General features: G+C 57.1%; 1 protein-coding gene across 2 annotated transcripts in view; it reads right to left on the bottom strand.

The window, feature by feature from the left end:
- Window positions 1-27,345, bottom strand: part of POLR2A (RNA polymerase II subunit A) — a 50,308-nt gene that overhangs the window by 10,622 nt on the left and 12,341 nt on the right. Inside the window, exons 1-17 of one of the 2 annotated variants that reach the window (XM_072920596.1) lie at window positions 27,247-27,311; window positions 25,776-25,908; window positions 24,878-25,002; window positions 22,072-22,282; window positions 19,663-19,872; window positions 17,868-18,036; window positions 16,680-16,774; window positions 15,698-15,901; window positions 13,406-13,628; window positions 11,988-12,171; window positions 9,322-9,493; window positions 8,114-8,219; window positions 5,921-6,126; window positions 4,011-4,235; window positions 1,384-1,630; window positions 388-488; window positions 196-300 (exon numbers count right to left, since the gene is read on the bottom strand). In XM_072920596.1, the coding sequence (XP_072776697.1) occupies window positions 196-300; window positions 388-488; window positions 1,384-1,630; window positions 4,011-4,235; window positions 5,921-6,126; window positions 8,114-8,219; window positions 9,322-9,493; window positions 11,988-12,171; window positions 13,406-13,628; window positions 15,698-15,901; window positions 16,680-16,774; window positions 17,868-18,036; window positions 19,663-19,872; window positions 22,072-22,282; window positions 24,878-25,002; window positions 25,776-25,908; window positions 27,247-27,287 (2,757 nt within the window). In that variant the 5' untranslated portion in view covers window positions 27,288-27,311. Of the gene's footprint in view, window positions 1-195; window positions 301-387; window positions 489-1,383; window positions 1,631-4,010; window positions 4,236-5,920; window positions 6,127-8,113; window positions 8,220-9,321; window positions 9,494-11,987; window positions 12,172-13,405; window positions 13,629-15,697; window positions 15,902-16,679; window positions 16,775-17,867; window positions 18,037-19,662; window positions 19,873-22,071; window positions 22,283-24,877; window positions 25,003-25,775; window positions 25,909-27,246; window positions 27,312-27,345 lie in introns of those variants that run through there. The other variant, XM_041712192.2, reaches the window with a different exon arrangement.

The raw sequence follows: 27,345 nt of genomic DNA, 5'->3' as shown, positions 1-27,345 counted from the left end.
CAAGAACCATCCAGGACCTTCTAAAGTTCACCATGGAGCTCTCCAGGTATCCTTGAAGACCTCCCATCCCTTCATGGACCCCTCCAGGTGTCCCCAGGCCCCCCCAGGTGTCCCCAGGCCCCCCCAGGTGTCCCCAGGCCCCCCAGGTGTCCCCAGGCCCCCCCAGGTGTCCCCAGGCCCCCCAGGTGTCCCCACCTTGCTGATCTGCTCGATGCCCTGCAGGGTCATGTCCGTCAGCATGTTGGACTCGATGCAGCGCAGGAAGACGTCGTCGTCCATCTTGTCCACCACCTCCTCCTCCTGGGGACACGGTGGGGCAGAGGTGAGGCCCAGGCCACCCCAGGCGTCCCCCGAGGTGTCCCCCGAGGTGTCCCCAGGTCACCCCACCTCCTGCATCTTGTTCTCGTCGCTGTTCATGATGCGGATGCGCAGCACCAGCTTCTCGGCGTTGTCGTCGTTGAAGATGCAGTTGAGGTCGTCACCAAAGCCTGGGAGGGGACACGGGATGGGGACGGGGTCACCCCCAAGGTCACGGCACCCGAGGGACCTCCAGGGTCTCCTCAAAGATCTGCCAGGAACCCCCAAAGCTCACCCAGATCCATCCCAAAGCTCCTCCAGGCTCACCCAGAACTCCCTGAAGAGCCCTCAGATGCCTTCAAGGGTCACCAAAAACCCTCAAAAAGCTCCTCAGGTGCCCTCAAAGCTCATCCAGGTCACCTCAAAGCCACTCCAGGTCCCTCAAAAACCCCTCCGGACTCACCCACAAGACCCCAGAAGCTCCTTAGATGCTCACAAAACTCATCTAGGTCACCTCAAACCCCCTCCAGGTCACTCAAAAGCTGCTCAGATGCCCTCAAACCTCATCCAAGTCACCTCAAACTCCCTCCAGGCCCCCCAAAAGTTCCTCAGATGCCCTCAAACCTCATCCAAGTCACTTCAAACCCCCTCCAGGTCCCTCAAAAACTGCTCAGATGCCCTCAAACCTCATCCAAGTCACCTCAAACCCTGTCCAGGTCCCCCAAAAGTTCCTCAGATGCCCTCAAATCTCATCCAAGTCACCTCAAACCCCCTCCAGACCCCTCAAAAGTTCCTCAGATGCCCTCAAACCTCATCCAAGTCACCTCAAACCCTCTCCAGGTCCCTCAAAAGCTGCTCAGATGCCCTCAAATCTCATCCAAGTCACCTCAAACCCCCTCCAGACCCCTCAAAAGTTCCTCAAATGCCCTCAAAACTCATCCAAGTGACCTCAAACCCCTCCAGGTCCCTCAAAAGCTGCTCAGATGCCCTCAAACCTCATCCAAGTCACCTCAAACCCCTCCAGGTCCCTCAAACACCTCCAAACTTCCTCCAACCCCCCAAACCCCCCGTGCCCGGCCCACCCACCGGCGTTGATCTTCTCGGCGATCTGCTCCATGGTGAGCTTGCGGTCGGTCATGTGCTTGCGGTCGAGCTCCACGCGCAGCAGCCACGGCGAGATGCGGCTGACGTCGAAGTCGGGCATCTCGTAGTAGACGTTGACCCACTCCTGGTCCTCGGCCACCACCGTGCTCTGAGGGTTGGGGTCGTAGTAGATGGCGGTGTTGGCCGTCACCTTGCGCAGCGTGGTGTGCTCCAGGCGGCACAGGATGTCCTGGGGACATTGGGGACAGTCAGGGGACATTGGGGACACTGAGGGGACATTGGGGACATGGGGTGCGGTGTGCTCCAGGCGGCACAGGATGTCCTGGGGACATCGGGGACAGTCAGAGGACATTTGGGACAGTCAGGGGACATTGGGGACAGTCAGGGGACATTGGGGACATGGGGTGTGGTGTGCTCCAGGCAGCACAGGATGTCCTGGGGACAGTCAGGGGACATTGGGGACACTGAGGGGACATGGGGTGTGGTGTGCTCCAGGCGGCACAGGATGTCCTGAGGACATTGGGGACATTGGGGACAGTCAGGGGACATTGGGGACACTGAGGGGACATTGGGGACGTTGGGTGTGGTGTGCTCCAGGCGGCACAGGATGTCCTGGGGACACTGGGGACAGTCAGGGGACACTGAGGGGACAATGGGGACACTGAGGGGACACTGGGTGTGGTGTGCTCCAGGTGGCACAGGATGTCCTGGGGACATCAGGGACAGTCAGGGGACATTGGGGACAGTCAGGGGACATTGGGGACACTGAGGGGACATTGGGGACATTGGGTGTGGTGTGCTCCAGGCGGCACAGGATGTCCTGGGGACATTGGGGACATTGGGGACAGTCAGGGGACATTGGGGACACTGAGGGGACCAGGTGGCACAGGATGTCCTGGGGACATCGGGGACAGTCAGGGGACATTGGGGACAGTCAGGGGACATTGGGGACATTGGGTGTGGTGTGCTCCAGGTGGCACAGAATGTCCTGGGGACATTTGGAACAGTCAGGGGACACTGGGGACAGTCAGGGGACAGTCAGAGGACATCGGGGACACTGAGGGGACATTGGGTGTGGTGTGCTCCAGGCGGCACAGGATGTCCTGGGGACATGGGGACAATCAGGGGACACTGGGGACAGTCAGAGGACATAGGGGACACTGAGGGGACATTGGGGACGTTGGGTGTGGTGTGCTCCAGGCGGCACAGAAAGTCCTGGGGACACTGGGGACAGTCAGGGGACATTGGGGACACTGAGGGGACATTGGGTGTGGTGTGCTCCAGGTGGCACAGGATGTCCTGGGGACATTGGGGACAGTCAGGGGACATTGGGGACAGTCAGGGGACATCGGGGACACTCAGGGGACATTGGGGACACTGAGGGGACATTGGGTGTGGTGTGCTCCAGGCGGCACATGATGTCCTGGGGACATTGGGGACATTGGGGACAGTCAGGGGACATTGGGTGTGGTGTGCTCCAGGCGGCACAGGATGTCCTGGGGACATCGGGGACATCGGGGACAGTCAGGGGACATTGGGGACAGTCAGGGGACATTGGGTGTGGTGTGCTCCAGGTGGCACAGAATGTCCTGGGGACATGGGGGACATTGGGGACAGTCAGGGGACACTGGGGACACTGAGGGGACATTGGGTGTGCTGTGCTCCAGGCGGCACAGGATGTCCTGGGGACATTGGGGACAGTCAGGGGACATTGGGGACACTGAGGGGACATTGGGTGTGGTGTGCTCCAGGCGGCACAGGATGTCCTGGGGACATCGGGGACATCGGGGACAGTCAGGGGACATTGGGGACACTGAGGGGACATTGGGGACATGGGGTGTGGTGTGCTCCAGGTGGCACAGGATGTCCTGGGGACATTGGGGACAGTCAGGGGACATTGGGGACACTGAGGGGACATGGGGTGTGGTGTGCTCCAGGCGGCACAGGATGTCCTGGGGACAATCAGGGGACATTGGGGACACTGAGGGGACACTGGGTGTGGTGTGCTCCAGGTGGCACAGAATGTCCTGGGGACATTGGGGACAGTCAGGGGACATTGGGGACACTGAGGGGACATGGGGTGTGGTGTGCTCCAGGCGGCACAGGATGTCCTGGGGACATCGGGGACATCGGGGACAGTCAGGGGACATTGGGGACACTGAGGGGACAATGGGGACATTGGGTGTGGTGTGCCCCAGGCAGCACAGGATGTCCTGAGGGGACAGGGACATGGAAAACATGGGGACACAGAGGTGACACAAAGCCACAGGGCCACCATGAAGCTGTGGGGACACAGAGGTGACACAAACCCACAGGGCCACCACGGGGACATGAAGCCATGGAGCCACCACGGGGCTGTGGGGACACAGAGGTGACACAAACCCACAGGGCCACCACGGGGACATGAAGCCATGGAGCCACCACGGGGCTGTGGGGACAAGGAGGTGACCCAAACCCACAGGGCCACCACGGGGACATGAAGCCATGGAGCCACCACGGGGCTGTGGGGACACAGAGGTGACCAAAACCCACAGGGCCACCACAGAGCTGAGGACACAAAGCCACCAGCAGACCAGCCTGGACCCCCAGCCGCCGTCCCCAGGTGCCACCTTGGCGCGCTCGGCGTCGCGGGCGCTCTGGCCCAGCAGGAACACGGTGAGCGACGGCGTCTTGGGCTTCTTGGAGATGTTGATGAGCTCCTTGAGGCGCGGCACGCCCAGGGTGACGTTCTTGGCCGACACCCCCGCGTAGTGGAAGGTGTTGAGGGTCATCTGCGTGGCCGGTTCGCCCAGGGACTGCGCGGCCAGAGCACCCACCATCTCCCCGGGGTGGGCCTGAGGGACACGGGGACAGGGGAACATCACAGCAGGGTCACCAAACCCCACAGTGACCCCAAACCATCTCCCCGGGGTGGGCCTGAGGGGACACAGGGACAGGACAAGGTCACCAAACCCCACAGTGACCCCAAACCATCTCCCCGGGGTGGGCCTGAGGGACACGGGGACAGGGGAACATCACAGCAGGGTCACCAAACCCCACAGTGACCCCAAACCATCTCCCCGGGGTGGGCCTGAGGGACATGGGGACAGGGGAACATCACAGCAGGGTCACCAAACCCCACAGTGACCCCAAACCATCTCCCCGGGGTGGGCCTGAGGGACACGGGGACAGGACATGGTCACCAAACCCCACAGTGACCCCAAACCATCTCCCTGGGGTGGGCCTGAGGGACACGGGGACAGGACAAGGTCACAGCAGGGTCACCAAACTCCAGAAATTACCCCAAACCCCAAGAATTACTCCAAACCCTCCAGACCCCAAGATACCCCAAGAAGGTACCCCAAGATCTGACTCCAAACCCCAAACACTGACCCCAAACCTCCCCCGAAGTGACCCCAAACCCCCCAAAATGACCCCAAACCCCCCAGAGTGACCCCAAACCCCCCCAGAAGTGACCCCAAACCCCCCAGAAGTGACCCCAAACCCCCCAGAGTGACCCCAAACCCCCCAGAACGCCCCCAAACCCCTCAGAAGTGACCCCAAACCCCAAACACTGACCCCAAACCCCCCAGAGTGACCCCAAACCCCCCAGAGTGACCCCAAACCCCCTTCTCACGATGGCCTGGTTGAACTTGGACTCGATATCCCCCAGCAGCCAGTCGAAGGTACCCCAAGATCTGACCCCAAACCCCCTCAGATGTGACTCCAAACCCCAAACACTGACCCCAAACCCCCCAAAATGACCCCAAACCCCCCAGAGTGACCCCAAATCCCCAGAACGACCCCAGACCCTGTTCTCACGATGGCCTGGTTGAACTTGGACTCGATCTCGCCCAGCAGCCAGTCCAAGGCACCTCCAGAAGTGATCCCAAACCCCCCAGAGTGACCCCAAACCCCCCTAGAACCACCCCAAACCCCCCAGAATGACCCCAAACCCCCCAGGAGTGACCCCAAACCCCAAACACTGACCCCAAACCCCCCAGAGTGACCCCAAACCCCCCAGATCTGACCCCAAACCCCCCAGAGTGACCCCAAACCCCCCAGAACGCCCCCAAACCCTGTTCTCACGATGGCCTGGTTGAACTTGGACTCGATCTCGCCCAGCAGCCAGTCGAAGGCACCCCAAGATCTGACCCCAAACCCCAAACATTGACCCCAAAGCCCACCTAGAAATGACCCCAAACCCCCCAGAGTGACCCCAAACCCCTCAGAAGTGACCCCAGACCCCGTTCTCACGATGGCCTGGTTGAACTTGGACTCGATCTCGCCCAGCAGCAAACCCAAGGCACCTCCAGAAGTGACCCCAAACCCCCTCAGATGTGACCCCAAACCCCCCAGAGTGACCCCAAACCCCGTTCTCACGATGGCCTGGTTGAACTTGGACTCGATCTCGCCCAGCAGCCAGTCCAAAGTACCCCAAGATCTGACCCCAAACCCCAAACGCTGACCCCAGAAGTGACCCCAAACCCCCCAGATGTGACCCCAAACCCCCCAGAGTGACCCCAAACCCCCTTCTCACGATGGCCTGGTTGAACTTGGACTCGATCTCGCCCAGCAGCCAGTCGAAGGCCTCCCCGCTGAGCCGGAACTCCTCCACCATGCGGCGGCTGCAGAGGGTGGAGCGCAGGTGGATGTTGAAGAGCAGCGTCGCGTTCTCCTGCGCCTGCCGGCTCAGCGGGTCCTCCCCGTTGACGATCACCAGCTTCCGGCTCAGCTCCTTCACCCCTGCGGGACAGCGCGGTCACAGGGCCACCACACCACGTCCCCACACCCACCACAGCTTCCTGAGGGACTCAAGGGCTTCCAGAACCTTCCAGAGCATCTCCACACCCACCACAGCTTCCTGAGGGACTTGAGGATCTCCAGAGCTTTCCTGAGGGACCCCTAAAGGACTCAAGGACCTCTAGAACCTTCCTGAGGGACTCGGAGATCTCCAGAACCTCTGGAGGGACCCCAAGCCCACCACAGCTTCCTGAGGGACTCAAGGGCCTCCAGAACTTTCCAGAAGGACCCCAAACCCATCACAGCTTCCTGAGGGACTTAAAGACCTCCAGAACCTTCCTGAGGGACTCGGGGATCTCCAGAACCTTCCAGAAGGACCCCAAACCCATCACAGCTTCCTGAGGGACTCAAGGGCTTCCAGAACCTTCCAGAGCATCTCCACGCCCACCACAGCTTTCTGAGGGACTCAAGGGCTTCCAGAACCTTCCAGAGCATCTCCACACCCACCACAGCTTCCTGAGGGACTCAAGGGCTCCCAGAACCTTCCAGAGCATCTCCACACCAACCACAGCTTCCTGAGGGACTTGAGGATCTCCAGAACCTCCTGAGGGACTCAAGAACCTCCAGAACCTTCCTGAGGGATCCCAAACCTATCACAGCTTCCTGAGGGACTCAAGGGCTTCCAGAACCGTCCAGAGCATCTCCACACCCACTACAGCTTCCTGAGGGACTTGAGGATCTCCAGAACCTTCCAGAGCATCTCCACACCCATCACAGCTTCCTGAGGGACTTGAGGATCTCCAGAGCTTTCCTGAGGGACCCCTAAAGGACTCAAGAACCTCCAGAACTTTCCTGAGGGACCCCAAATGCATCACAGCTTCCTGAGGGACTCAAGGACCTCCAGAACCTTCCTGAGGGACTCGGGGATATCCAAAACCTTCCTGAGGGACTCAAGAACCTGCAGAACCTTCCTGAGGGACTCAAGAACCTCCAGAACCTTCCTGAGGGATCCCAAACCTATCACAGCTTCCTGAGGGACTTAAAGACCTCCAGAACCTTCCTGAGGAACTCAAGGGCTTCCAGAACCTTCCAGAGCATCTCCACACCCACCACAGCTTCCTGAGGGACTCAAGGGCTTCCAGAACCTTCCAGAGCATCTCCACACCCACCACAGCTTCCTGAGGGACCTGAGGATCTCCAGAACTTTCCTGAGGGACCCCTAAAGGACTCAAGAACCTCCAGAACTTTCCTGGGGGACTCAAGGGCCTCCAGAACTTTCCAGAAGGACCCTAAACCCACCACAGCTTCCTGAGGGACTTGAAGACCTCCAGAAACTTCCAGAGGGACTCAAGGACCTCCAGAATTTTCCTAGGGGACCCCAAATGCATCACAGCTTCCTGAGGGACTCAAGGACCTCTAGAACATTCCTGAAGGACTCAAGGACCTCCAGAACCTTCCTGAGGGATCCCAAACTCATCACAGCTTCCTGAGGGACTCAAGGGCCTCCAGAACTTTCCAGAAGGATCCCAAACTCATCACAGCTTCCTGAGGGACTCAAGGACTACTAGAACATTCCTGAAGGACTCAAGGATCTCCAGAACCTTCTTGAGGGACTCAAGAACCTCCAGAACCTTCCTGAGGGATCCCAAACCTATCACAGCTTCCTGAGGGACTCAATGATCTCCAGAACTTTCCTGAGGGACTCAAGGACCTCCAGAACCTTCCAGAGCATCTCCACACCCACCACAGCTTCCTGAGGGACTCAAGGACCTCCAGAACCTTCCTGAGGGACTCAAAGACCTCCAGAACCTTCCTGAGGGATCCCAAACTCATCACAGCTTCCTGAGGGACTCAAGGATCTCCAGAACCTTCCAGACCATCTCCAAACCCATCACAGCTTCCTGAGGGACCTGAGGATCTCCAGAACTTTCCTGAGGGACTCAAGGACCCCCAGAACCTTCCAGAAGGACCCCAGACCTGCCCCACTCACCCTCCACCACCTTGACCGGGTGCAGGTCCGAGGGCAGCCGGGAGTTGATGTGGAAGATCTTCTGCGCGTTCCAGATCATGCGGAGCAGGTTACAGGGGAGCACCACCTGGGGGAGGAGAACCCCAAAAACGGGGGTCAGGGGTCACAAATGGGGGCCAGGGGTCACAAACGGGGGTCAGGGGTCACAAATGGGGGTCAGGGGTCACAAACGGGGGGCCAGGGGTCACAAATGGGGTCAGGGGTCACAAATGGGGGTCAGAACCCCAAAAATGGGAGAAGAATCCCAAAATGGGGGAAGAACCCCAAATAGAGGGAGTCAGAACCCAAAAATGGGACATCTCAGTCGGGTTTTGGGGTATCTCAGTTGGGTTTTGGGGTATCTCAGTTGGGTTTTGGGGTATCTCAGTTGGGGTTTGGAGAATCTCAGTTGGGTTTTGGGGTATCTCAGTCGGGTTTTGGGGTATCTCAGTCGGGGTTTGGGAATCTCGGTTGGGTTTTGGGGTATCTCGGTTGGGTTTTGGGGTATCTCAGTTGGGTTTTGGGGTATCTCGGTCGGGTTTTGGGGTATCTCAGTTGGGTTTTGGGGTATCTCGGTCGGGTTTTGGGGTATCTCAGTTGGGTTTTGGGGTATCTCAGTTGGGTTTTGGGGTATCTCGGTTGGGTTTTGGGGTATCTCAGTTGGGGTTTGGGGTATCTCAGTTGGGTTTTGGGGTATCTCAGTTGGGTTTTGGGGTATCTCAGTTGGGTTTTGGAGCATCTCAGTCGGGTTTTGGGGTGTCTCAGTTGGGTTTTGGGGTGTCTCAGTTGGGTTTTGGAGCATCTCAGTTGGGTTTTGGGGTATCTCAGTCGGGTTTTGGGGTGTCTCAGTTGGGTTTTGGGGTGTCTCAGTTGGGTTTTGGAGCATCTCAGTTGGGTTTTGGGTATCTCAGTTGGGGTTTGGGGTATCTCAGTTGGGTTTTGGGGTGTCCCAGGTGGGTTTTGGGGTATCTCAGTCGGGTTTGGGGTATCTCAGTCGGGTTTTGGGGTATCTCAGTTGGGTTTTGGGGTATCTCAGTTGGGTTTTTGGGTATCTCGGTTGGGGTTTGGGGTATCTCAGTCGGGTTTTGGGGTATCTCAGTCGGGTTTTGGGGTATCTCAGTCAGATTTTAGGGTGTCCCAGTCAGATTTTGGGGTCTCCCAGGTGTTTTCGGGGTGGGTTTTGGTGTCACCTTGCTGTCCCCGGTGGGGAAGATGACCCTGAGGACCTCCCTGTCCTCGCGCATGCGGTCGAACTCGCGCTCCAGCTCGTTCTGGATGTGGGCGTTGGACAGGATGTCCTTGACCAGCTCCTCCTGCAGCGTCCGGCGCAGCGCCCGCTCGTTGGTGTAGTCGAACTTGAACCTGCGGGGACACGGGGACACCTCAGGGACACCTCAGGGACACCTCAGGGACACCCAGGGGACACCCGAGTGTCACCCACGGCAGGCTGGAGAAACCTGGGGACACCAAAAACCCTCAGTCTGCATTGGGTAGGAGAAGGTTGGGGACACCAAAACATGACCCAAGGTTGGGGACACCAAAATGTGACCAAAGGTTGGGGACACCAAAAGGTCACCAAAGGTTGGGGACACCAAAACGTGACCAAAGGTTGGGGACACCAAAAGGTCACCAAAGGTTGGGGACACCAAAATGTGACCCAACGTTGGGGACACCAAAACGTGACCAAAGGTTGGGGACACCAAATCCTGACCAAAGGTTGGGGACACCAAAACGTGACCAAAGGTTGGAGACACCAAAACGTCACCAAAGGTTGGGGACACCAAAAAGTCACCAAAGGTTGGGGACACCAAAAGGTCACCAAAGGTTGGGGACACCAAAACGTGACCAAAGTTGGGGACACCAAAATGTGACCAAAGGTTGGGGACACCAAAACGTGACCAAAGGTTGGGGACACCAAAACGTGACCCAAGTTGGGGACACCAAAATGTGACCAAAGGTTGGGGACACCAAAACGTGACCAAAGGTTGGGGACACCAAAACATGACCAAAGGTTGGGGACACCAAAAGGTCACCAAAGGTTGGGGACACCAAAACGTGACCAAAGGTTGGGGACACCAAAATGTGACCAAAGGTTGGGGACACCAAAATGCGACCCAAGGTTGGGGACACCAAAAAGTGACCCAAGTTGGGGACACCAAAACGTGACCCAAGTTTGGGGACACCAAAAAGTGACCCAAGTTGGGGACACCAAAACGTGACCCAAGGTTGGGGACACCAAAATGTCACCAAAGGTTGGGGACACCAAAACGTGACCAAAGGTTGGGGACACCAAAAGGTCACCAAAGGTTGGGGACACCAATGCGGGTCCTGGTTTGGGGTGGAAGAGGTTGAAGACATCAAAATGTCACCCAGGTTTGGGAGGAGAAGACCCCAAAATGTCCCCAACCTCTGGAAGGAGCTACCTGGGGACCTCAAGATGGCTCTGAAACCTTGGAAGGAGCCACTTGAAGACCCCAAGATGTCCCCAACTCCCCTTTGAAGGCCCCCAAGATGTCCCCAACTCCTTTGAAGACCCCAAAATGTCCCCAACTCCTTTGAAGACCCCAAGATGTCCCCAACTCCCATCTAAAGACCCCCAAGATGTCCCCAACTCCCCTTTGAAGGCCCCCAAGATGTCCCAAACTCCTTTGAAGGCGCCCAAGATGTCCTCAACTCCCATCTGAAGACCCCCACAACGTCCCAAACTCCTTTGAAGACCTCAAGATGTCCCCAATTCCCAAATGAAGACCCCAAAATGTCCCCAACTCCCATCTGAAGACCCCAAGACGTCCCCAGCTCCCACTCGAAGGCCCCAAGATGTCCCCAACTCCCTTTTGAAGACCCCAAGATGTCCCCAACTTGTTTGAAGACCCCAAAATGTCCCCAACTCCCATCTGAAGACCCCAAGAAGTCCCCAACTCCTTTGAAGACCCCAAGATGTCCCCAATTCCCAAATTAAGACCCCAAGATGTCCCCAGCTCCCATCTGAAGACCCCAAGATGTCCCCAACTACCCTTTGAAGGCCCCCAAGAAGTCCCCAACTCCTTTGAAGCCCCTAAGATGTCCCCAACCCCCACCTGAAGACCCCAAGATGTCCCCAACTCCCCTTTGAAGACCCCCAAGATGTCCCCAACTCCTTTGAAGACCTCAAGACGTCCCCAATTCCCGAATTAAGACCCCAAGATGTCCCCAACTCCCCTTTGAAGGCCCCCAAGATGTCCCCAGCTCCCATCTGAAGACCCCAAGATGTCCCCAGCTCCCATCTGAACCCCCCAAGATGTCCCCAGCTCCCTTTTGAAGGCCCCCAAGATGTCCCCAACTCCTTTGAAGACCCCAAGATGTCTCCAATTCAAATTTGAAGCCCCCAAGACATCCCCAACTCCCACCTGAAGCCCCCCAAGATGTCCCCAACCCCAATCTGAGGACCCCAAGATGTCCCGAGTTCCCAAATGAAGACCCCAAGAAGTCCTCAACTCCCATCTGAAGACCCCCACGACGTCCCAAACTCCTTTGAAGACCCCAAGATGTCCCCAACTCCCACTTGAAGGACTCAAGTTGTCCCCAATTCAAATTTGAAGCCCCCAAGACGTCCCCAACTCCCATCTGAAGACCCCAAGATGTCCCCAGCTCCCATCTGAAGACCCCAAGATGTCCCCAACTCCTTTGAAGACCCCAAAATGTCCCCAACTCCCACCTGAATCCCCCCCAAGATGTCCCCAACCCCAACCTGAAGATCCCAAGATGTCTCCAGCACCAGAAATGAGCCCTTCAATGACTCCCACGACCACGCCCTGCCCCGGGCCGTGTCCCCACCACCGTGTCCCCACCACCGTGTCCCCACCACCGTGTCCCTCACTTCTTCTCGAAGGCCTTGTTGGAGGGTTTGAGGGTGGCCAGGTTCTGGAACTCGACGCTCTCGCCGGCCAGCCCGTCCTCGCCGTAGCGCAGCTGCACCACCTGGTTGATGGAGTTCCTGACCGTGGCGTCGTACTTGACCATCACCGACTCCATGGACTTGATCAGCCGCCGCTGGATGTACCCTGAGGGTGGGCAGGGGTCAGGAGGCATCTGGGGAGGGTTTGGGACCTCCAGGAGGGTTTGGGGATCTCCAGGAGGTATCTGGGGAGGGTTTGGGATCTCCAGGAGGCATCTGGGGAGGGTTTGGGACCTCCAGGGGGCATCTGGGGAGGGTTTGGGACCTCCAGGAGGCATCTGGGGAGGGTTTGGGATCTCCAGGAGGGTTTGGGGATCTCCAGGAGGCATCTGGGGAGGGTTTGGGGAGCCTGGAGGCATCTGGGGAGGGTTTGGGACCTCCAGGAGGCATCTGGGGAGGGTTTGGGATCTCCAGGAGGGTTTGGGGATCTCCAGGAGGCATCTGGGGAGGGTTTGGGGAGCCTGGAGGCATCTGGGGAGGGTTTGGGACCTCCAGGAGGGTTTGGGGAACTCCAGGAGGCATCTGGGGATCTCCAGGACACATCTGGGGAGGGTTTGGGATCTCCAGGAGGCATCTGGGGAGGGTTTGGGATCTCCAGGAGGGTTTGGGATCTCCAGGAGGCATCTGAGGAGGGTTTGGGATCTCCAGGAGGGTTTGGGGATCTCCAGGAGGCATCTGGGGAGGGTTTGGGGCCTCCAGGAGGCATCTGGGGATCTCCAGGAGGCATCTGGGGAGGGTTTGGGACCTCCAGGAGGCATCTGGGGACCTCCAGGAGGCATCTAGGGAGAGTTTGGGATCTCCAGGAGGGTTTGGGGATCTCCAGGAGGCATCTGGGGAGGGTTTGGAACCTCCAGGAGGCATCTGGGGAGGGTTTGGGATCTCCAGGGGGCATCTGGGGAAGGGTTTGGGACCTCCAGGAGGCATCTGGGGAGGGTTTGGGGATCTCCAGGGGGCATCTGGGGAAGGGTTTGGGACCTCCAGGAGGTATCTAGGGACGGTTGGGGACCTCCAGGAGGGTTTGGGGATCTCCAGGAGGCATCTGGGGAGGGTTTGGGACCTCCAGGAGGGTTTGGGCATCTCCAGGAGGCATCTGGGGAGGGTTTGGGGATCCTGGAGGCATCTGGGGATCTCCAGGAGGCATCTGGGGAGGGTTTGGGACCTCCAGGAGGCATCTGGGGAGGGTTTGGAAGCTCCAGGAGGGTTTGGGGATCTCCAGGAGGCATCTGAGGAGGGTTTGGGGCCCTGAGGGTTTCCATGGTGGGATCCTGAGCTCCTGGAGGCCGCGTGGGTGGGATTTTGGGTTCCTGGGAGGTCCGTGGTGACGCCCTGGGGACACTGACCGGTCTCGGCCGTTTTGACGGCCGTGTCGATGAGGCCCTCGCGGCCGCCCATGGCGTGGAAGAAGAACTCGGTGGGGGTGAGGCCGGCCAGGTAGGAGTTCTCCACGAAGCCGCGGCTCTCGGGGCCGTAGTCGTCCTTGATGAAGTGCGGCAGCGTCCGGTGCTTGAAGCCGAACGGGATCCGCTTCCCCTCCACGTTCTGCTGCCCCACCACCGCGATCACCTGAGGGGACAACGGGACACGGCCCAAAACCACCTCAGGTTCAAGAGAACTCCAAAAAATTCCAAAGAACTGCAAAGGAACCGCCCAAAACCTCCTGAGATTCTCCAGGAACCGCCCAAAAACCTCCTGAGATCCTCCAGGAACCGCCCCAAACCTCCTGAGATCCTCCAAAAACTGCTACAAACCCGCCTGAGATCCTTCAGGAACCACCCCAAACCCCCTGAGATCCTTCAAGAACCGCCCAAAACCACCTGAGATCCTCCAGGAACTGCTCCAAACCTCCTGAGATCCTTCAGGAACCACCCCAAACCCCCTGAGATCCTCCAGGACCTGTCCCAAACCCCCTGAGATCCTCCAGGAACCACCCCAAACCTCCTGAGATCCTCCAGGAACTGCTCCAAACCTCCTGAGATCCTCCAGGAACTGCTCCAAACTTCCTGAGATCCTCTCCAAGAACTGCTCCAAACCCGCCTGACATCCTTCAGGAACTGCCCCAAACCTCCTGAGATCCTTCAGGACCTGCCCCAAACCTCTTGAGATCCTCCAGGAACCGCCCCAAACCTCCTGAGATCCTCCAGGAACCGCCCCAAACCTCCTGAGATCCTCCAGGAACCACCCCAAACCTCCTGAGATCCTCCAGGAACCGCTCCAAACATCCTGAGATCCTCCAGGAACCACCCCAAACCCCGTATGGAGCTTCTAGAACCACCCAAACCTGAGAGATGTTGGCCTTAGACCTCATGGTGCCCAAAACCATCTCAAGCACTTCATAAAAATTCCAAAAAATTCCAAAGATCTCCAAAGGAACCACCCAAAAACCTCCTGAGATCCTCCAGGAACTGCTCCAAACCCCCTGAGATCCTCCAGGAACCGCCCCAAACCACCTGAGATCCTTCAGGAACCACCCCAAACCTCCTGAGATCCTCCAGGAACTGCTCCAAACCCCCTGAGATCCTCCAGGACCTGCCCCAAACCTCCTGAGATCCTCCAGGAACTGCTCCAAACCCCCTGAGATCCTCCAGGAACTGCTCCAAACCTCCTGAGATCCTCCAGGAACTGCCCCAAACCCCCTGAGATCCTCCAGGAACTGCCCCAAACCTCCTGAGATCCATCAGGAACTGCCGCAAACCTCCTGAGATCCTCCAGGAACTGCCCCAAACCTCCTGAGATCCTCCAGGAACTGCCCCAACCTCCTGAGATCCTCCAGGAACTGCCCAAAACCTCCTGAGATCCTCCAGGAACTGCCCCAAACCTCCTGAGGTCCTCCAAGAACTGCTCCAAACCCACCTGAGATCCATCAGGAACCACCCCAAACCTCCTGAGATCCTCCAGGAACTGCTCCAAACCCCCTGAGATTCTCCAAGAACAGCCCCAAACCCCCTGAGATCCTCCAGGAACCACCCCAAACCCCCTGAGATCCTCCAGGAACCACCCCAAACCTCCTGAGATCCTCCAGGAACTGCTCCAAACCCCCTGAGATCCTTCAGGAACCGCCCCAAACCTCCTGAGATCCTCCAGAAACTGCCCCAAACCTCCTGAGATCCTCCAGGAACTACTCCAAACCTCCTGAGATCCTTCAGGAACTGCTCCAAACCTCCTGAGATCCTCCAGGAACTGCCCAAACCCCCCTGAGATCCTCCAGGAACCGCCCAAAACCCCCCTGAGATCCTCCAGGAATCGCCCCAAACCCCCTGAGATCCTCCAGGAACTGCCCCAAACCCCTGAGATCCTCCAAGAACGGCCCCAAACCTCCTGAGATTCTCCAAGAACAGCCCCAAAGGCCCTGAGATCCTCCAGGAACTGCCCCAAACCTTCTGAGATCCTCCAGGAACTGCCCCAAACCTCCTGAGATCCTCCAGGAACCGCCCCAAACCTCCTGAGATCATCCAGGAACTGCCCCAAACCCCCTGAGATCCTCCAAAAACTGCTCCAAACCTCCTGAGATCCTCCAGGACCTGCCCCAAACCTCCTGAGATCCTCCAGGAACCGCCCAAAACCCCCTGAGATCCTCCAGGAACTGCCCCAAACCCCCCGTGGAGCCCCCCAGGATCTTCTGGAACCCCCCAAACCTGGGAGATGTTGATCTTGGAGCCCTTGGCCCCCGAGACCACCATGGACTTGAAGTTGTTGTACTCGGACAGGGACTTCTGGGCAGAAGAGCCGGTCTTGTCCCGGGCGTCGTTGAGGATCCGGTTCACCTGGTTCTCAAAGGTCTGGCGCAAGGTGTTGCCCGGGGTGGGCTCCAGCTCGTTGTTGTGGGCCTTCTCGATCACCTGGAGACCCCAAAAACCACCCCAGAAGGGTCAGCGGGGAGCCCCGACACACCCTGATGGCCAAAACCACCTGAGAACCTCCAAAAAACCCAAAAAACTCCACAAGAACCAACCAAAACCTCAGGAGATCCTCCAGGAACTGCCCCAAACCCCCTGAGATCCTCCAGGACCTGCCCCAAACCTCCTGAGATCCTCCAGGAACCCCCTAAACCCCCTGAGATCCTCCAGGAACTGCCCCAACCCCCTGAGATCCTCCAGGACCTGCCCCAAACCTCCTGAGATCCTCCAGGAACTGCCCCAAACCTCCTGAGATCCTCCAGGAACCCCCCAAACTTCCTGAGATCCTCCAGGAACCGCCCCAAACCTCCTGAGATCCTCCAGGAACAGCCCAAACCTCCTGAGATCCTCCAGGAACTGCTCCAAACGTTCTGAGATCCTCCAAGAACTGTCCCAAACCTCCCTGAGATCCTCCAGGACCTGCCCCAAACCTCCTGAGGTCCTCCAGGACCTGCCCCAAACCCCCTGAGATCCTCCAGGACCTGCCCCAAACCTCCTGAGATCCTCCAGGACCTGCCCCAAACCCCCCTGAGATCCTCCAGGACCTGCCCCAAACCCCCTGAGATCCTCCAGGAACGGCCCAAACCCCCTGAGATCCTCCAGGAACGGCCCCAAACCCCCCGAGATCCTCCAGGACCTGCCCCAAACCTCCTGAGATCCTCCAGGAACCACCCAAACCTCGTGGAATTCCCCAAAGTCCCGGGAACCCCCCGAGTCCCACCTCGATGACGTCCTGCTTGGCCTTCTTGATGGTGTTCTGGATGTCCTGGTAGGTCTTGGCGTCGGCGATGGAGTCCCCAATGCCGATGGTGTGACCTGGGGGGACATTTGGGGTTCAGGGGGATCCCCGCCCCAAATTTGGGGTCATCTCCAACCCCTCACCCCAAAAAACCAACCCTGGGTCAGGGTCTGGTCAGGCTGTGGGACAAAGGGAGGACATGGGGACAACGAGGTCCTTTAGGGATGGAAATGGGGTTGGGACGCTCCCCCAAAATTCCTGAGACCTCCTGGTCCCAAAAAGGGCCCAAGGACCACCAGGACCTCCAGGATGGAGTCCAGGAGCTCCAGGGCTCCACCAAGTTGGGATTTGAGAAGATCCCCAGGTGATCAAACCCCCATTAGATGCCACCAAGAAGGTTCTCAGCCCCCCCCAGGTCCCTCCAGTCCCCAAAAAAGGGTCCAAGGACCACCAGGACCTCAAGGATGGGGTCCAAGAGCCCCAGGGCTCCACCAAGCTGGGATCTGAGAAGGTCCCTAGGTGACCAAACCCCCACTAGATGCCACCAAAAAAGTTCCCAGCCCCACAGGTCCCAAAAAAAGGGTCCAAGGACCACCAGGACCTTGTGGATGGGGTCCAAGAGCCCCAGGGCTCCACCAAGTTGGGAGCTGAGAAGGTCCCCAGGAGATCAAACCCCCATTAGATGCCACCAAGAAGGTTCTCTGCCCCCCCCCCAGGTCCCTGCAGTCCCCAAAAAAAGGTCCAAGGACCACCAGGACCTCAAGAATGGGGTCCAAGAGCTCCAGGGCTCCACCAAGTTGGGATCTGAGAAGGTCCCCAGGTGATCAAACCCCCACTAGATGCCACCAAAAAAGTTCCCAGCCCCACAGGTCCCAAAAAAAGGGTCCAAGGACCCCCAGGACCTCAAGGATGGGGTCCAAGAGCTCCAGGGCTCCACCAAGCTGGGATCTGAGAAGGTCCCTGGGTGACCAAACCCCCATCAGATGCCACCAAGAAGGTTCCCAGCTCCACAGGTCCCAAAAAAAGGGTCCAAGGACCACCAGGACCTCAAGGATGGGGTCCAAGAGCCCCAGGGCTCCACCAAGCTGGGATCTGAGAAGGTCCCCGGGTGATCAAACCCCCACTAGATGCCACCAAGAAGGTCCCCAGGAGCTCCTGGAGCACGCTGACCCTCGATGAGCAGCCAGTTGTTGATGACGGTCTGGATGTTGCTGTAGAAGAGGCGCGTGGTGTCGTGGCCCATCTCCAGGTAGGAGATGTGCACCAGGGACCCGGCCGACGTCCCCAGGGACTTCTTGCACAGGATGCCCATGATGAGCTCCCCGTTCTCCACGATCACCTGGGGACATCCAAGGAACGGGGTCAGGACCTTGAAGGTCCAAAAAAAACCCCAAACCCACCTGGAGCGCCCCAAAAACAACCCCGGGTCACTTCAAAGTCTACAAAGCCCTCCAAGACCTCCTCAAGTTCCACCAAACCCCCTCAGAACATCCCCAGTGCCCTCAGGCCACCCCAAATCAGCCTCAGATCCCACCAAAGTCCTCTCAAACCACCTCTGCACCCCACCAAGCCCCCCCAGACCTCCTGAAGTTCCACCAAAGCCCCTCTGACCACCCCAAAGTTCCCTCAGATCCCACCAAAACCCCATCAAACTACCCCAAAGCCCCCTCAGATCCCACCAAAGCCCCTCAGATTCCACCAAAACCCCCTCAGATCACCTTCCCACCCCACCAAGTCCCCCTGGACCTCCTGAAGTCCCACTAAAAGCCTCTCAGATCCCACCAAAGCTCCCTCAGACCTCACCAAAACCCCGTCAGACCCCACCAAAGCCCCCTCAGACCCCATCAAACCACCCCAAAGCTCCCCCAGAACCCATCAAACCACCCAAAGCTCCCTCAGATTCCACCAAAGCTCCCTCAGATTCCACCAAAACCCCATCAAACCACCCAAAGCTCCCTCAGATCCCACCAAAACCCCCTCAGATCACCTTTCCACCCCACCAAGCTCTCCTAGACCTCCTCAAGTTCCACCAAAACCCCATCAGACCCCACCAAAGCCCCCTCAGACCACCCCAAAGCCCCATCAGACCCCACCAAAACCCCATCAAACCACCCCAAAGCTCCCTCAGATCCCACCAAAGCCCCTCAGACCCCACCAAAAGCCCATCAAACCACCCAAAGCTCCCTCAGATCCCACCAAAACCCCCTCAGATCACCTTTCCACCCCACCAAGCTCTCCTAGACCGCCTCAAGTTCCACCAAAACCCCATCAAACCACCCCAAAGCTCCCTCAGACCACCCCAAAGCCCCTCAGACCCCACCAAAACCCCATGAAACCCCACCAAAACCCCCTCAGATCACCTTTCCACCCCACCAGGCTCTCCTAGACCTCCTCAGACCCCACCAAAACCCCATCAAACCACCCCAAGCTCCCTCAGACCCCACCAAAACCCCATCAGACCCCAGTAAACCCCATCAGACCCCACCAAAGCCCCCTCAGACCCCACCAAAGCCCCCTCAGACCACCCCAAAGCCCCTTCAGATCCCACCAAAACCCCATCAAACCACCCCAAAGCTCCCTCAGACCCCACCAAAACCCCCTCAGACCCCACCAAAGCCCCCTCAGATCCCACCAAAACCCCCTCAGATCACCTTCCCACCCCACCAAGTCCCCCTGGACCTCCTGAAGTCCCACTAAAAGCCCCTCAGATCCCACCAAAGCCCCTCAGATCCCACCAAAACCCCATCAAACCACCCCAAAGCTCCCTCAGACCCCACCAAAACCCCATCAGACCCCACCAAAGCCCCCTCAGACCCCACCAAAACCCCCTCAGACCCCACCAAAACCCCCTCAGACCCCACCAAAACCCCATAAGACCCCACCAAAACCCCTTCAGACCCCACCAAAGCCCCCTCAGAGCACCTTCCCACCCCACCGAGCCCCTGGACCTCCTCGGCTGCCCCACCTTGGTGTCCCCGGGGGAGATGTGCTTGTAGGGGCCGCTGTCCTCGTCGTCGGGGTGGGTGCTGTGCGTGCGGATGCAGTTGATGTGGCCGGGGATGATGAGGGAGAAGATCTGCTTCCCTGTCCACAGCGGCCGCGGCTTCAGGATGGCCGGCTGGGGCACCTTGCCGTCCCACGTGGACAGGAACATCAGCAGGTTCATCACCTCGCCCTGAGGGACACCCCAAAAACGTCACCGATCCAGGAGAACCCACCGAGATCCCAAAATATCTCAAAAATGCCCCAAAATGTCCTTCGGGATGGGAGGACAGGGCAGCTTCCCATGGCACATGGACAGGAACATCAGCAGGTTCATCACCTCACCCTGAGGGACACCCCAAAACACCCCAAAAAATGTCATTAATCAAGGAAACCCCATCCAGATCCCAAAATATCCTAAAAATGTCCTAAACCCCCCAAAATCTCCCCAGACCAAACCTTCTCGAGGAAAACGTTCCTCGTGGAGAACTTGTGCCCGACCATCAGCGTGTCCTGAACAAAACCCCCAAAACCTCCCCAAAACCACCTGATCTCACCCAAACCACCTCAAACAAACCCCAAATCATCTCAAACCACCCTGAACAACCCCAAAACCCCAAAACCACCTGATCTCACCCAAACCACCTCAAACCAACCCCAAATCATCTCAAACCACCCTGAACAACCCCAAAACCTCCAAAATCCCCCCAAAACTGACCCTCTTGAGGACATCCCTCTTGGTGACCTTGCACACAACCATCAGCATGTCCAACGCAGCAGAAACCACCCCAAAACCATCGTCCATCACCCCAAAACCATCGTCCATCACCCCAAAACCACCACAAATGACCCCAAACCAACCCCAAATCATCTCAAATCCCCCCGAACAACCCCAAAACCCCCAAAATCCCCCCAAACCGACCCTCTCGAGGAAGACGTCCCTCTTGGTGACCTTGCACACAACCATCAGCGTGTCCAACGCAATGGCAGCAGAAACCACCCCAAAACCATTGTCCATCACCCCAAAACCACCGTCCATCACCCCAAAACCACCACAAATTACCTCAAACCAACCCCAAATCATCTCAAACCACCCTGAACAACCCCAAAATCCCCAAAATCGCCCCCAAACCGACCCTCTCGAGGAAGACGTCCCTCTTGGTGACCTTCAATACAACCATCAGCGTGTCCAACGCAGCAGAAACCACCCCAAAACCACCGTCCATCACCCCAAAACCACCGTCCATCACCCCAAAACCACCGTCCATCACCCCAAAAACACCACAAATGACCTCAAACCAACCCCAAATCATCTCAAACCACCCTGAACAACCCCAAAAGCCCCAAAATCCCCCCAAACCGACCCTCTCGAGGAAGACGTCCCTCTTGGTGACCTTCAATACAACCATCAGCGTGTCCAACACAATGGCAGCAGAAACCACCCCAAAACCATCATCCATCACCCCAAAACCACCACAAATGACCCCAAACCAACCCCAAATCATCTCAAATCAACCTAAACTCCCCCAAAATCCCCCCAAACCGACCCTCTTGAGGAAGACGTCCCTCTTGGTGACCCTGCACACAACCATCAGCGTGTCCAACGCAGCAGAAACCACCCCAAAACCACTGTCCATCACCCCAAAACCACCGTCCATCACCCCAAAACCACCACAAATGACCCCAAACCAACCCCAAATCATCTCAAATCAACCTAAACTCCCCCAAAACCCCCAAAATCGCCCCAAACCGACCCTCTCAAGGAAGACGTCCCTCTTGGTGAACTTGCACACGGCCGTCAGCGTGTCCAACACAATGGCAGCAGAAACCACCTCAAAACCACCGTCCATCACCCCAAAACCACCGTCCATCACCCCAAAACCACCGTCCATCACCCCAAAACCATAGTCCATCACCCCAAAACCACCACAAATGACCTCAAACCAAACCCAAATCATCTCAAATCCACCTAAACTCCCCCAAAATGCCCCCAAAACCGACCCTCTCGAGGAAGACGTCCCTCTTGGTGACCTTGCACACAACCATCAGCGTGTCCAACACAATGGCAGCAGAAACCACCTCAAAACCACTGTCCATCACCCCAAAACCACCATCCATCACCCCAAAACCACCACAAATGACCCCAAACCAACCCCAAATCATCTCAAATGCCCCCGAACAACCCCAAAACCCCCAAAATCCCCCCCAAACCGACCCTCTCGAGGAAGACGTCCCTCTTGGTGACCTTCAATACAACCATCAGCGTGTCCAACGCAGCAGAAACCACCCCAAAACCACCGTCCATCACCCCAAAACCACCACAAATGACCCCAAACCAACCCTAAATCATCTCAAATCCACCTAAACTCCCCCAAAATCCCCCCAAACCGACCCTCTCGAGGAAGACGTCCCTCTTGGTGAACTTGCGCACGGCCGTCAGCGTGTCCTGCACGATGCCCATGACGGGCCGGTTGCTCTGGGGGGTGACGATCATCCTGGGCACCATGGCCAGCTCCTGGATCTCCGCCCGCGTCTCCAGCGACTGCGGCAGGTGCAGGTTCATCTCATCGCCGTCAAAGTCGGCGTTGTAGGGCGTGGTGACGCTGCGGGGACAGCGAGGGGACATCAGGGACATCATGGGGACATCAGGGACATTGGGGACATTGGGGGGACATCTGGGACATTGGGGTCATGGCAGGGACTTGGGGCAGGTTCATCTCATCGCCGTCAAAGTCGGCGTTGTAGGGCGTGGTGACACTGCGGGGACATTGGTGGGGTCACTGGGACATTGTGGGGACATCTGGGATCTCAGGGACATTGTGGGGACATCTGGGACATTGTGGGAACACTGCAGGGACATTGGTGGGGTCACTGGGACATTGTGGGGACATTGGGGACATTGGGGACATCTGGGACATTGGGGACATTGTGGGGACATCTGGGACATCAGGGATCTCAGGGACATTGGGACGTTGTGGGGACATCTCGAACATTGGGGTCATGGCAGGGACACGGGACAGGTTCATCTCATCACCATTGCAGGGTGTGGTGACACTGTGGGGACATCGGGGACGTTGTGAGGACATTGGGGACATTGTGGGGACATTGGGGACATTGTGGGGACATCTGGGACATTGGGATGTTGTGGGGACACTGGGACCTCAGGGATCTCAGGGACATTGGGACATTGTGGGGACATCTAGAACATTGGGGTCATGGCAGGAACACAGGGCAGGTTCATTATGGGGTGTGGTGACACTGCAGGGACATCGGGGACGCTGTGGGGACATCAGGGACATTGTGGGGACACCTGGGACATTGGGATGTTGTGGGGACACTGGGACATCAGGGATCTCAGGGACATTGGGGTCACATAAGGGACATGGGGTGGGTTCATCTCATCACCGTCAAAGTCGGCGTTGTAGGGCGTGGTGACGCTGCGGGGACATTGAGGGGACATCAGGGACGTTGTGGGGACATCGTGGGGACATTGGGGACATCGAGGGGACATCAGGGACGTTGTGGGGACATCGTGGGGACATTGGGGACATCGAGGGGACATCAGGGACGTTGTGGGGACATGTGGGACATCAGGGATCTCAGGGACATTGTGGGGACATCTGGGACATCTGGAACATTGGAGTCATGGCAGGGACCCAGGGCAGGTTCATCTCATCACTGTTGTAGGGCATGGTGACACTGTGGGGACATCGGGGACATTGTGGGGACACTGGGACATTGTGGGGACATCTGGAACATTGGGGACATTGTGGGGACACTGGGACATCAGGGATCTCAGGGACATTGGAGGGACATCTGGGACATTGGGGTCATGGCAGGGACCCAGGGCAGGTTCATCTCATCACCATTGTAGGGCATGGTGACATTGTGGGGACATCTGGGACATTGGGGATGTTGTGGGGACACTGGGACATCAGGGATCTCAGGGACATCGGGGTCACGGCAGGGACATGGGGTGGGTTCATCTCATCTCGGGGTCATGGCAGGGACTTGGGGCAGGTTCATCTCATCACCGTTGAAGTCAGCACTGTAGGGCGTGGTGACGCTGCGGGGACATTGGTGGGGTCACTGGGACACTGTGGGGACATCTGGGATCTCAGGGACATTGTGGGGACACTGGGACATCAGGGATCTCAGGGACATTGGAGGGACATCTGGGACATTGGGGACATCATGGGGACATTGGGGACATTGTGGGGACATCAGGGACATTGGGGTCATGGCAGGGACACGGGACAGGTTCATCTCATCACCATTATGGGGTGTGGTGACACTGTGGGGACATTGGTGGGGTCACTGGGACATTGTGGGGACATTGGGGACATTGTGGGGACATCTGGGATATTGGAGACTGTGGGGACACTGGGACATCAGGGACATTGTGAGGACATTGGGGACGTTGTGGGGACATCTGGGGCATTGGGGTCATGGCAGGGACACGGGACAGGTTCATCTCATCACCATTATGGGGTGTGGTGACACTGTGGGGACATCAGGGACGTTGTGGGGACATTGGGGACATCGTGGGGACACTGGGACGTTGAGAACATTTGGGACACAGTAGGGACATGTTCATCTCATCACAGAAGGTGGACCAGGGCAAGATTTGGGATCATTTTGGGGTTAATTTTGGGGTTTTTGGGGTGTTTCACCTCAGATTCAGCCTGAAGGTGGACCAGGACATGATTTGGGGTTAACTTTGGGGGTTTTGGGGTGTTTCACCTCACATTCAGATGGAAGATAGACCAGGACAGGATTTGAGGTAATTTTAGGGTTAATTTGGGGGTTTTTGGGGTGTTTCACCTCAGATTCAGCCTGAAGGTGGACCAGGGCCGGATTTGGGGTTAATTTTGGGGTTTTTGGGGTGTTTCACCTCAGATTCAGCCTGAAGGTGGACCAGGGCAGGATTTGGGGTTAATTTTGGGGTTTTTGGGGTGTTTCACCTCAGATTCAGCCTGAAGGTGGACCAGGGCAAGATTTGGGGTTAATTTTGGGGTTAATTTGGGGTTTTTTGGGGTGTTTCACCTCAGATTCAGCCTGAAGGTGGACCAGGGCAAGATTTGGGGTTAATTTTGGGGTTAATTTGGGGTTTTTTGGGGTGTTTCACCTCAGATTCAGCCGGAAGGTGGACCAGGGCAGGATTTGGGGTTAACTTTGGGGTTTTTGGGGTGCTTCACCTCAGATTCAGCCTGAAGGTGGACCAGGGCAGGATCCTGACCCGGTGACCCATCATGGACATCTTGTGCAGGGTGGGCTGCCGGTTGAAGATGACGATGTCCCCGTCGCACATGTGACGCTCCACCTGTCCCCAAAGCCCCCCAAGAGTCAGGGGGACACCCCAAAAATGGGCGACACCCCAAAAACGGCATCTTCCCCCCAAAAACGGTGGGGTCAGAGCGAGGAGAATGAGGGGTTTGGGGTTAAATTCACTCCCTGGTGGTGGTGAAGGCCAAAAATTGAGGATTGAACCCCAAATTTCAGAGATTTCAACACAAAATTTTGGATTGAAACCAACATCTAGAATTAGGATCCCAACATTATGGATTGAACCCCAAATCCAGAGCTGAGAACCCCAAAATCAGGGATTGAACCCCAATCCAGAGCTCTGAACCCCAAAATCAGGGATTGAACCCCAAAATCAGGGATTGAACCCCAATCCAGAGCTCTGAACCCAAAAATCAGGATCTGAACCCCAAAATCAGATATTGAGCCCCAAACCCAGAGCTCTGAACCCCAAAATCAGGATCTGAACCCCAAATCCAGAACTCTGAACCCCAAAATCAGGGATTGAACCCCAAAATCAGGGACAGATCTCAGAATTCCATAGCTCTGAACCCCAAAATTAGGATCTGAACTCCAAACCCAGAGCTCTGAACCCCAAAATCAGGGATTGACCCAACCCCAAAGCTCCGAACCCCCAAACCAACCATCCCCCTGCTACAGTCACGGGTTCCACTCCCAGCTTTTGGCGTCCCTCATTTTTTGGGAGCCTCGGGGTGAGTTTTGGGGTTTTGGGGCGCTGGGTGGGTTTTGGGATTTTGGGATTTTGGGGTTTTGGGGCTTTGGGGCGCTGACCTTGTAGCCGATCTGCAGGTGGAGGTCGCTGGGCTTGGGGTGGAAGCGGAGGTCGATCCTGTCCCCGTTGTCCCGGATGATGTACTTGGCCCCGGGGTACTGACTGTTCCCCCTGCGCACCAGCTCCTGCAGCCTACGGGGTTTTGGGGTCAGTTTAGGGGATTTTGGGGGTCAGGGATTCACCTCACTGCTCTCAGAGGCACCTTGAGGAGGAGCAGTGGGGTTTAAAGGGTGTTTGGGGTGGTTTTGGGTTATTGGGATCGACTCAAAATAATCCTAATGTCCCCCCCATATCCCTGTGTCCACCCCAAAACTCACTGAATGCTCCTAAATCATCCCAAAACTGCCCCACATCTGTCCTAAAATCCCCCAAATCCCCTTTAATTTAACCCCCTTAATCCCTGAGCTCCTCCAGACTCCTCCAACCACACCAAACACTTCCCCAAATTCACCCCAAACGCCCCAAAATCTGCCCCAAACTCCTCCAGTCACTGTTGAAGGTGACAATCTCACCCATGGTGACAGTGATGGTGATGGAGCAGGGGATACCCATCCCAAAACCCCAGGAATCCATCCCAAAACCCCATAAATCCATCCCAAAACCCCATAAATCCATCCCAAAACCCCAGGAATCCATCCCAAAACCCCAGGAATCCATCCCAAAACCCCAGGAATCCATCCCAAAACCCCAGGAATACATCCCAAAACCCCAGGAAGCCATCCCAAAACCCCAGGAATCCATCCCAAACCTCCATAAATCCATCCCAAACCTCCATAAATCCCCTACAAACCCCACCTGCCGATGTTAAAGGGGAGATGATCTCACTGAAGATCATGTTGGTGGTGATGGAGCGCGGGACACCAACACCAAACCCCCATAAATCCATCCCAAACCTCCACAAATCGACCCCAAACCCCATAAATCCATCCCAAACCTCCATAAATCAATCCCAAGCCCCCATAAATCCCTGACAAACCCCATAAAACCCTGACAAACCCCATAAATCCATCCCAAACCTCCATAAATCCCCCACAAACCCCATCTGTCCATGTTGAAGGAAGTGACAATCTCACCAAAGGTCGTATCGGTGGCAATGAAGTGGGGGACACCAACACCAAACCTCCATAAATCCATCCCAAACCTCCACAAATCGACCCCAAACCTCCATAAATCCATCCCAAAGCCCCTTAAATCCATCCCAAACCCCCATAAATCCATCCCAAAGCTCCATAAATCCATCCCAAACCCCATAAATCACCCAAACCCCACCTGCCAGTGCTGAAGGGGTGATGATCTCAGTGAAGACCATGTTGGTGGTGATGGAGTGGGGGACACCAACACCAAAAAATTCATCCCAAGCCTCCACAAATCGACCCCAAACCCCCATAAAACCATCCCAAACCCCCATAAATCCATCCCAAAACCCCATAAATCCCCCCAAAACCCCCCCAAATCCCCCCCAAAGCCCACCTGTCGATGTTGAAGGGCGTGACGATCTCGGCGAAGGTCATGTTGGCGGCGATGGAGCGGGGGACACCAACACCAAACCCCCATAAATCCATCTCAAAC

The sequence above is a fragment of the Taeniopygia guttata genome, chromosome 32, assembly GCF_048771995.1.
Source record: "Taeniopygia guttata chromosome 32, bTaeGut7.mat, whole genome shotgun sequence".
Taxonomy (NCBI): Eukaryota; Metazoa; Chordata; class Aves; order Passeriformes; family Estrildidae; genus Taeniopygia; species Taeniopygia guttata.
The sequence above is the reverse complement of the archived record's forward strand: the minus strand, read 5'-3'. Positions and strand labels throughout refer to the sequence as shown.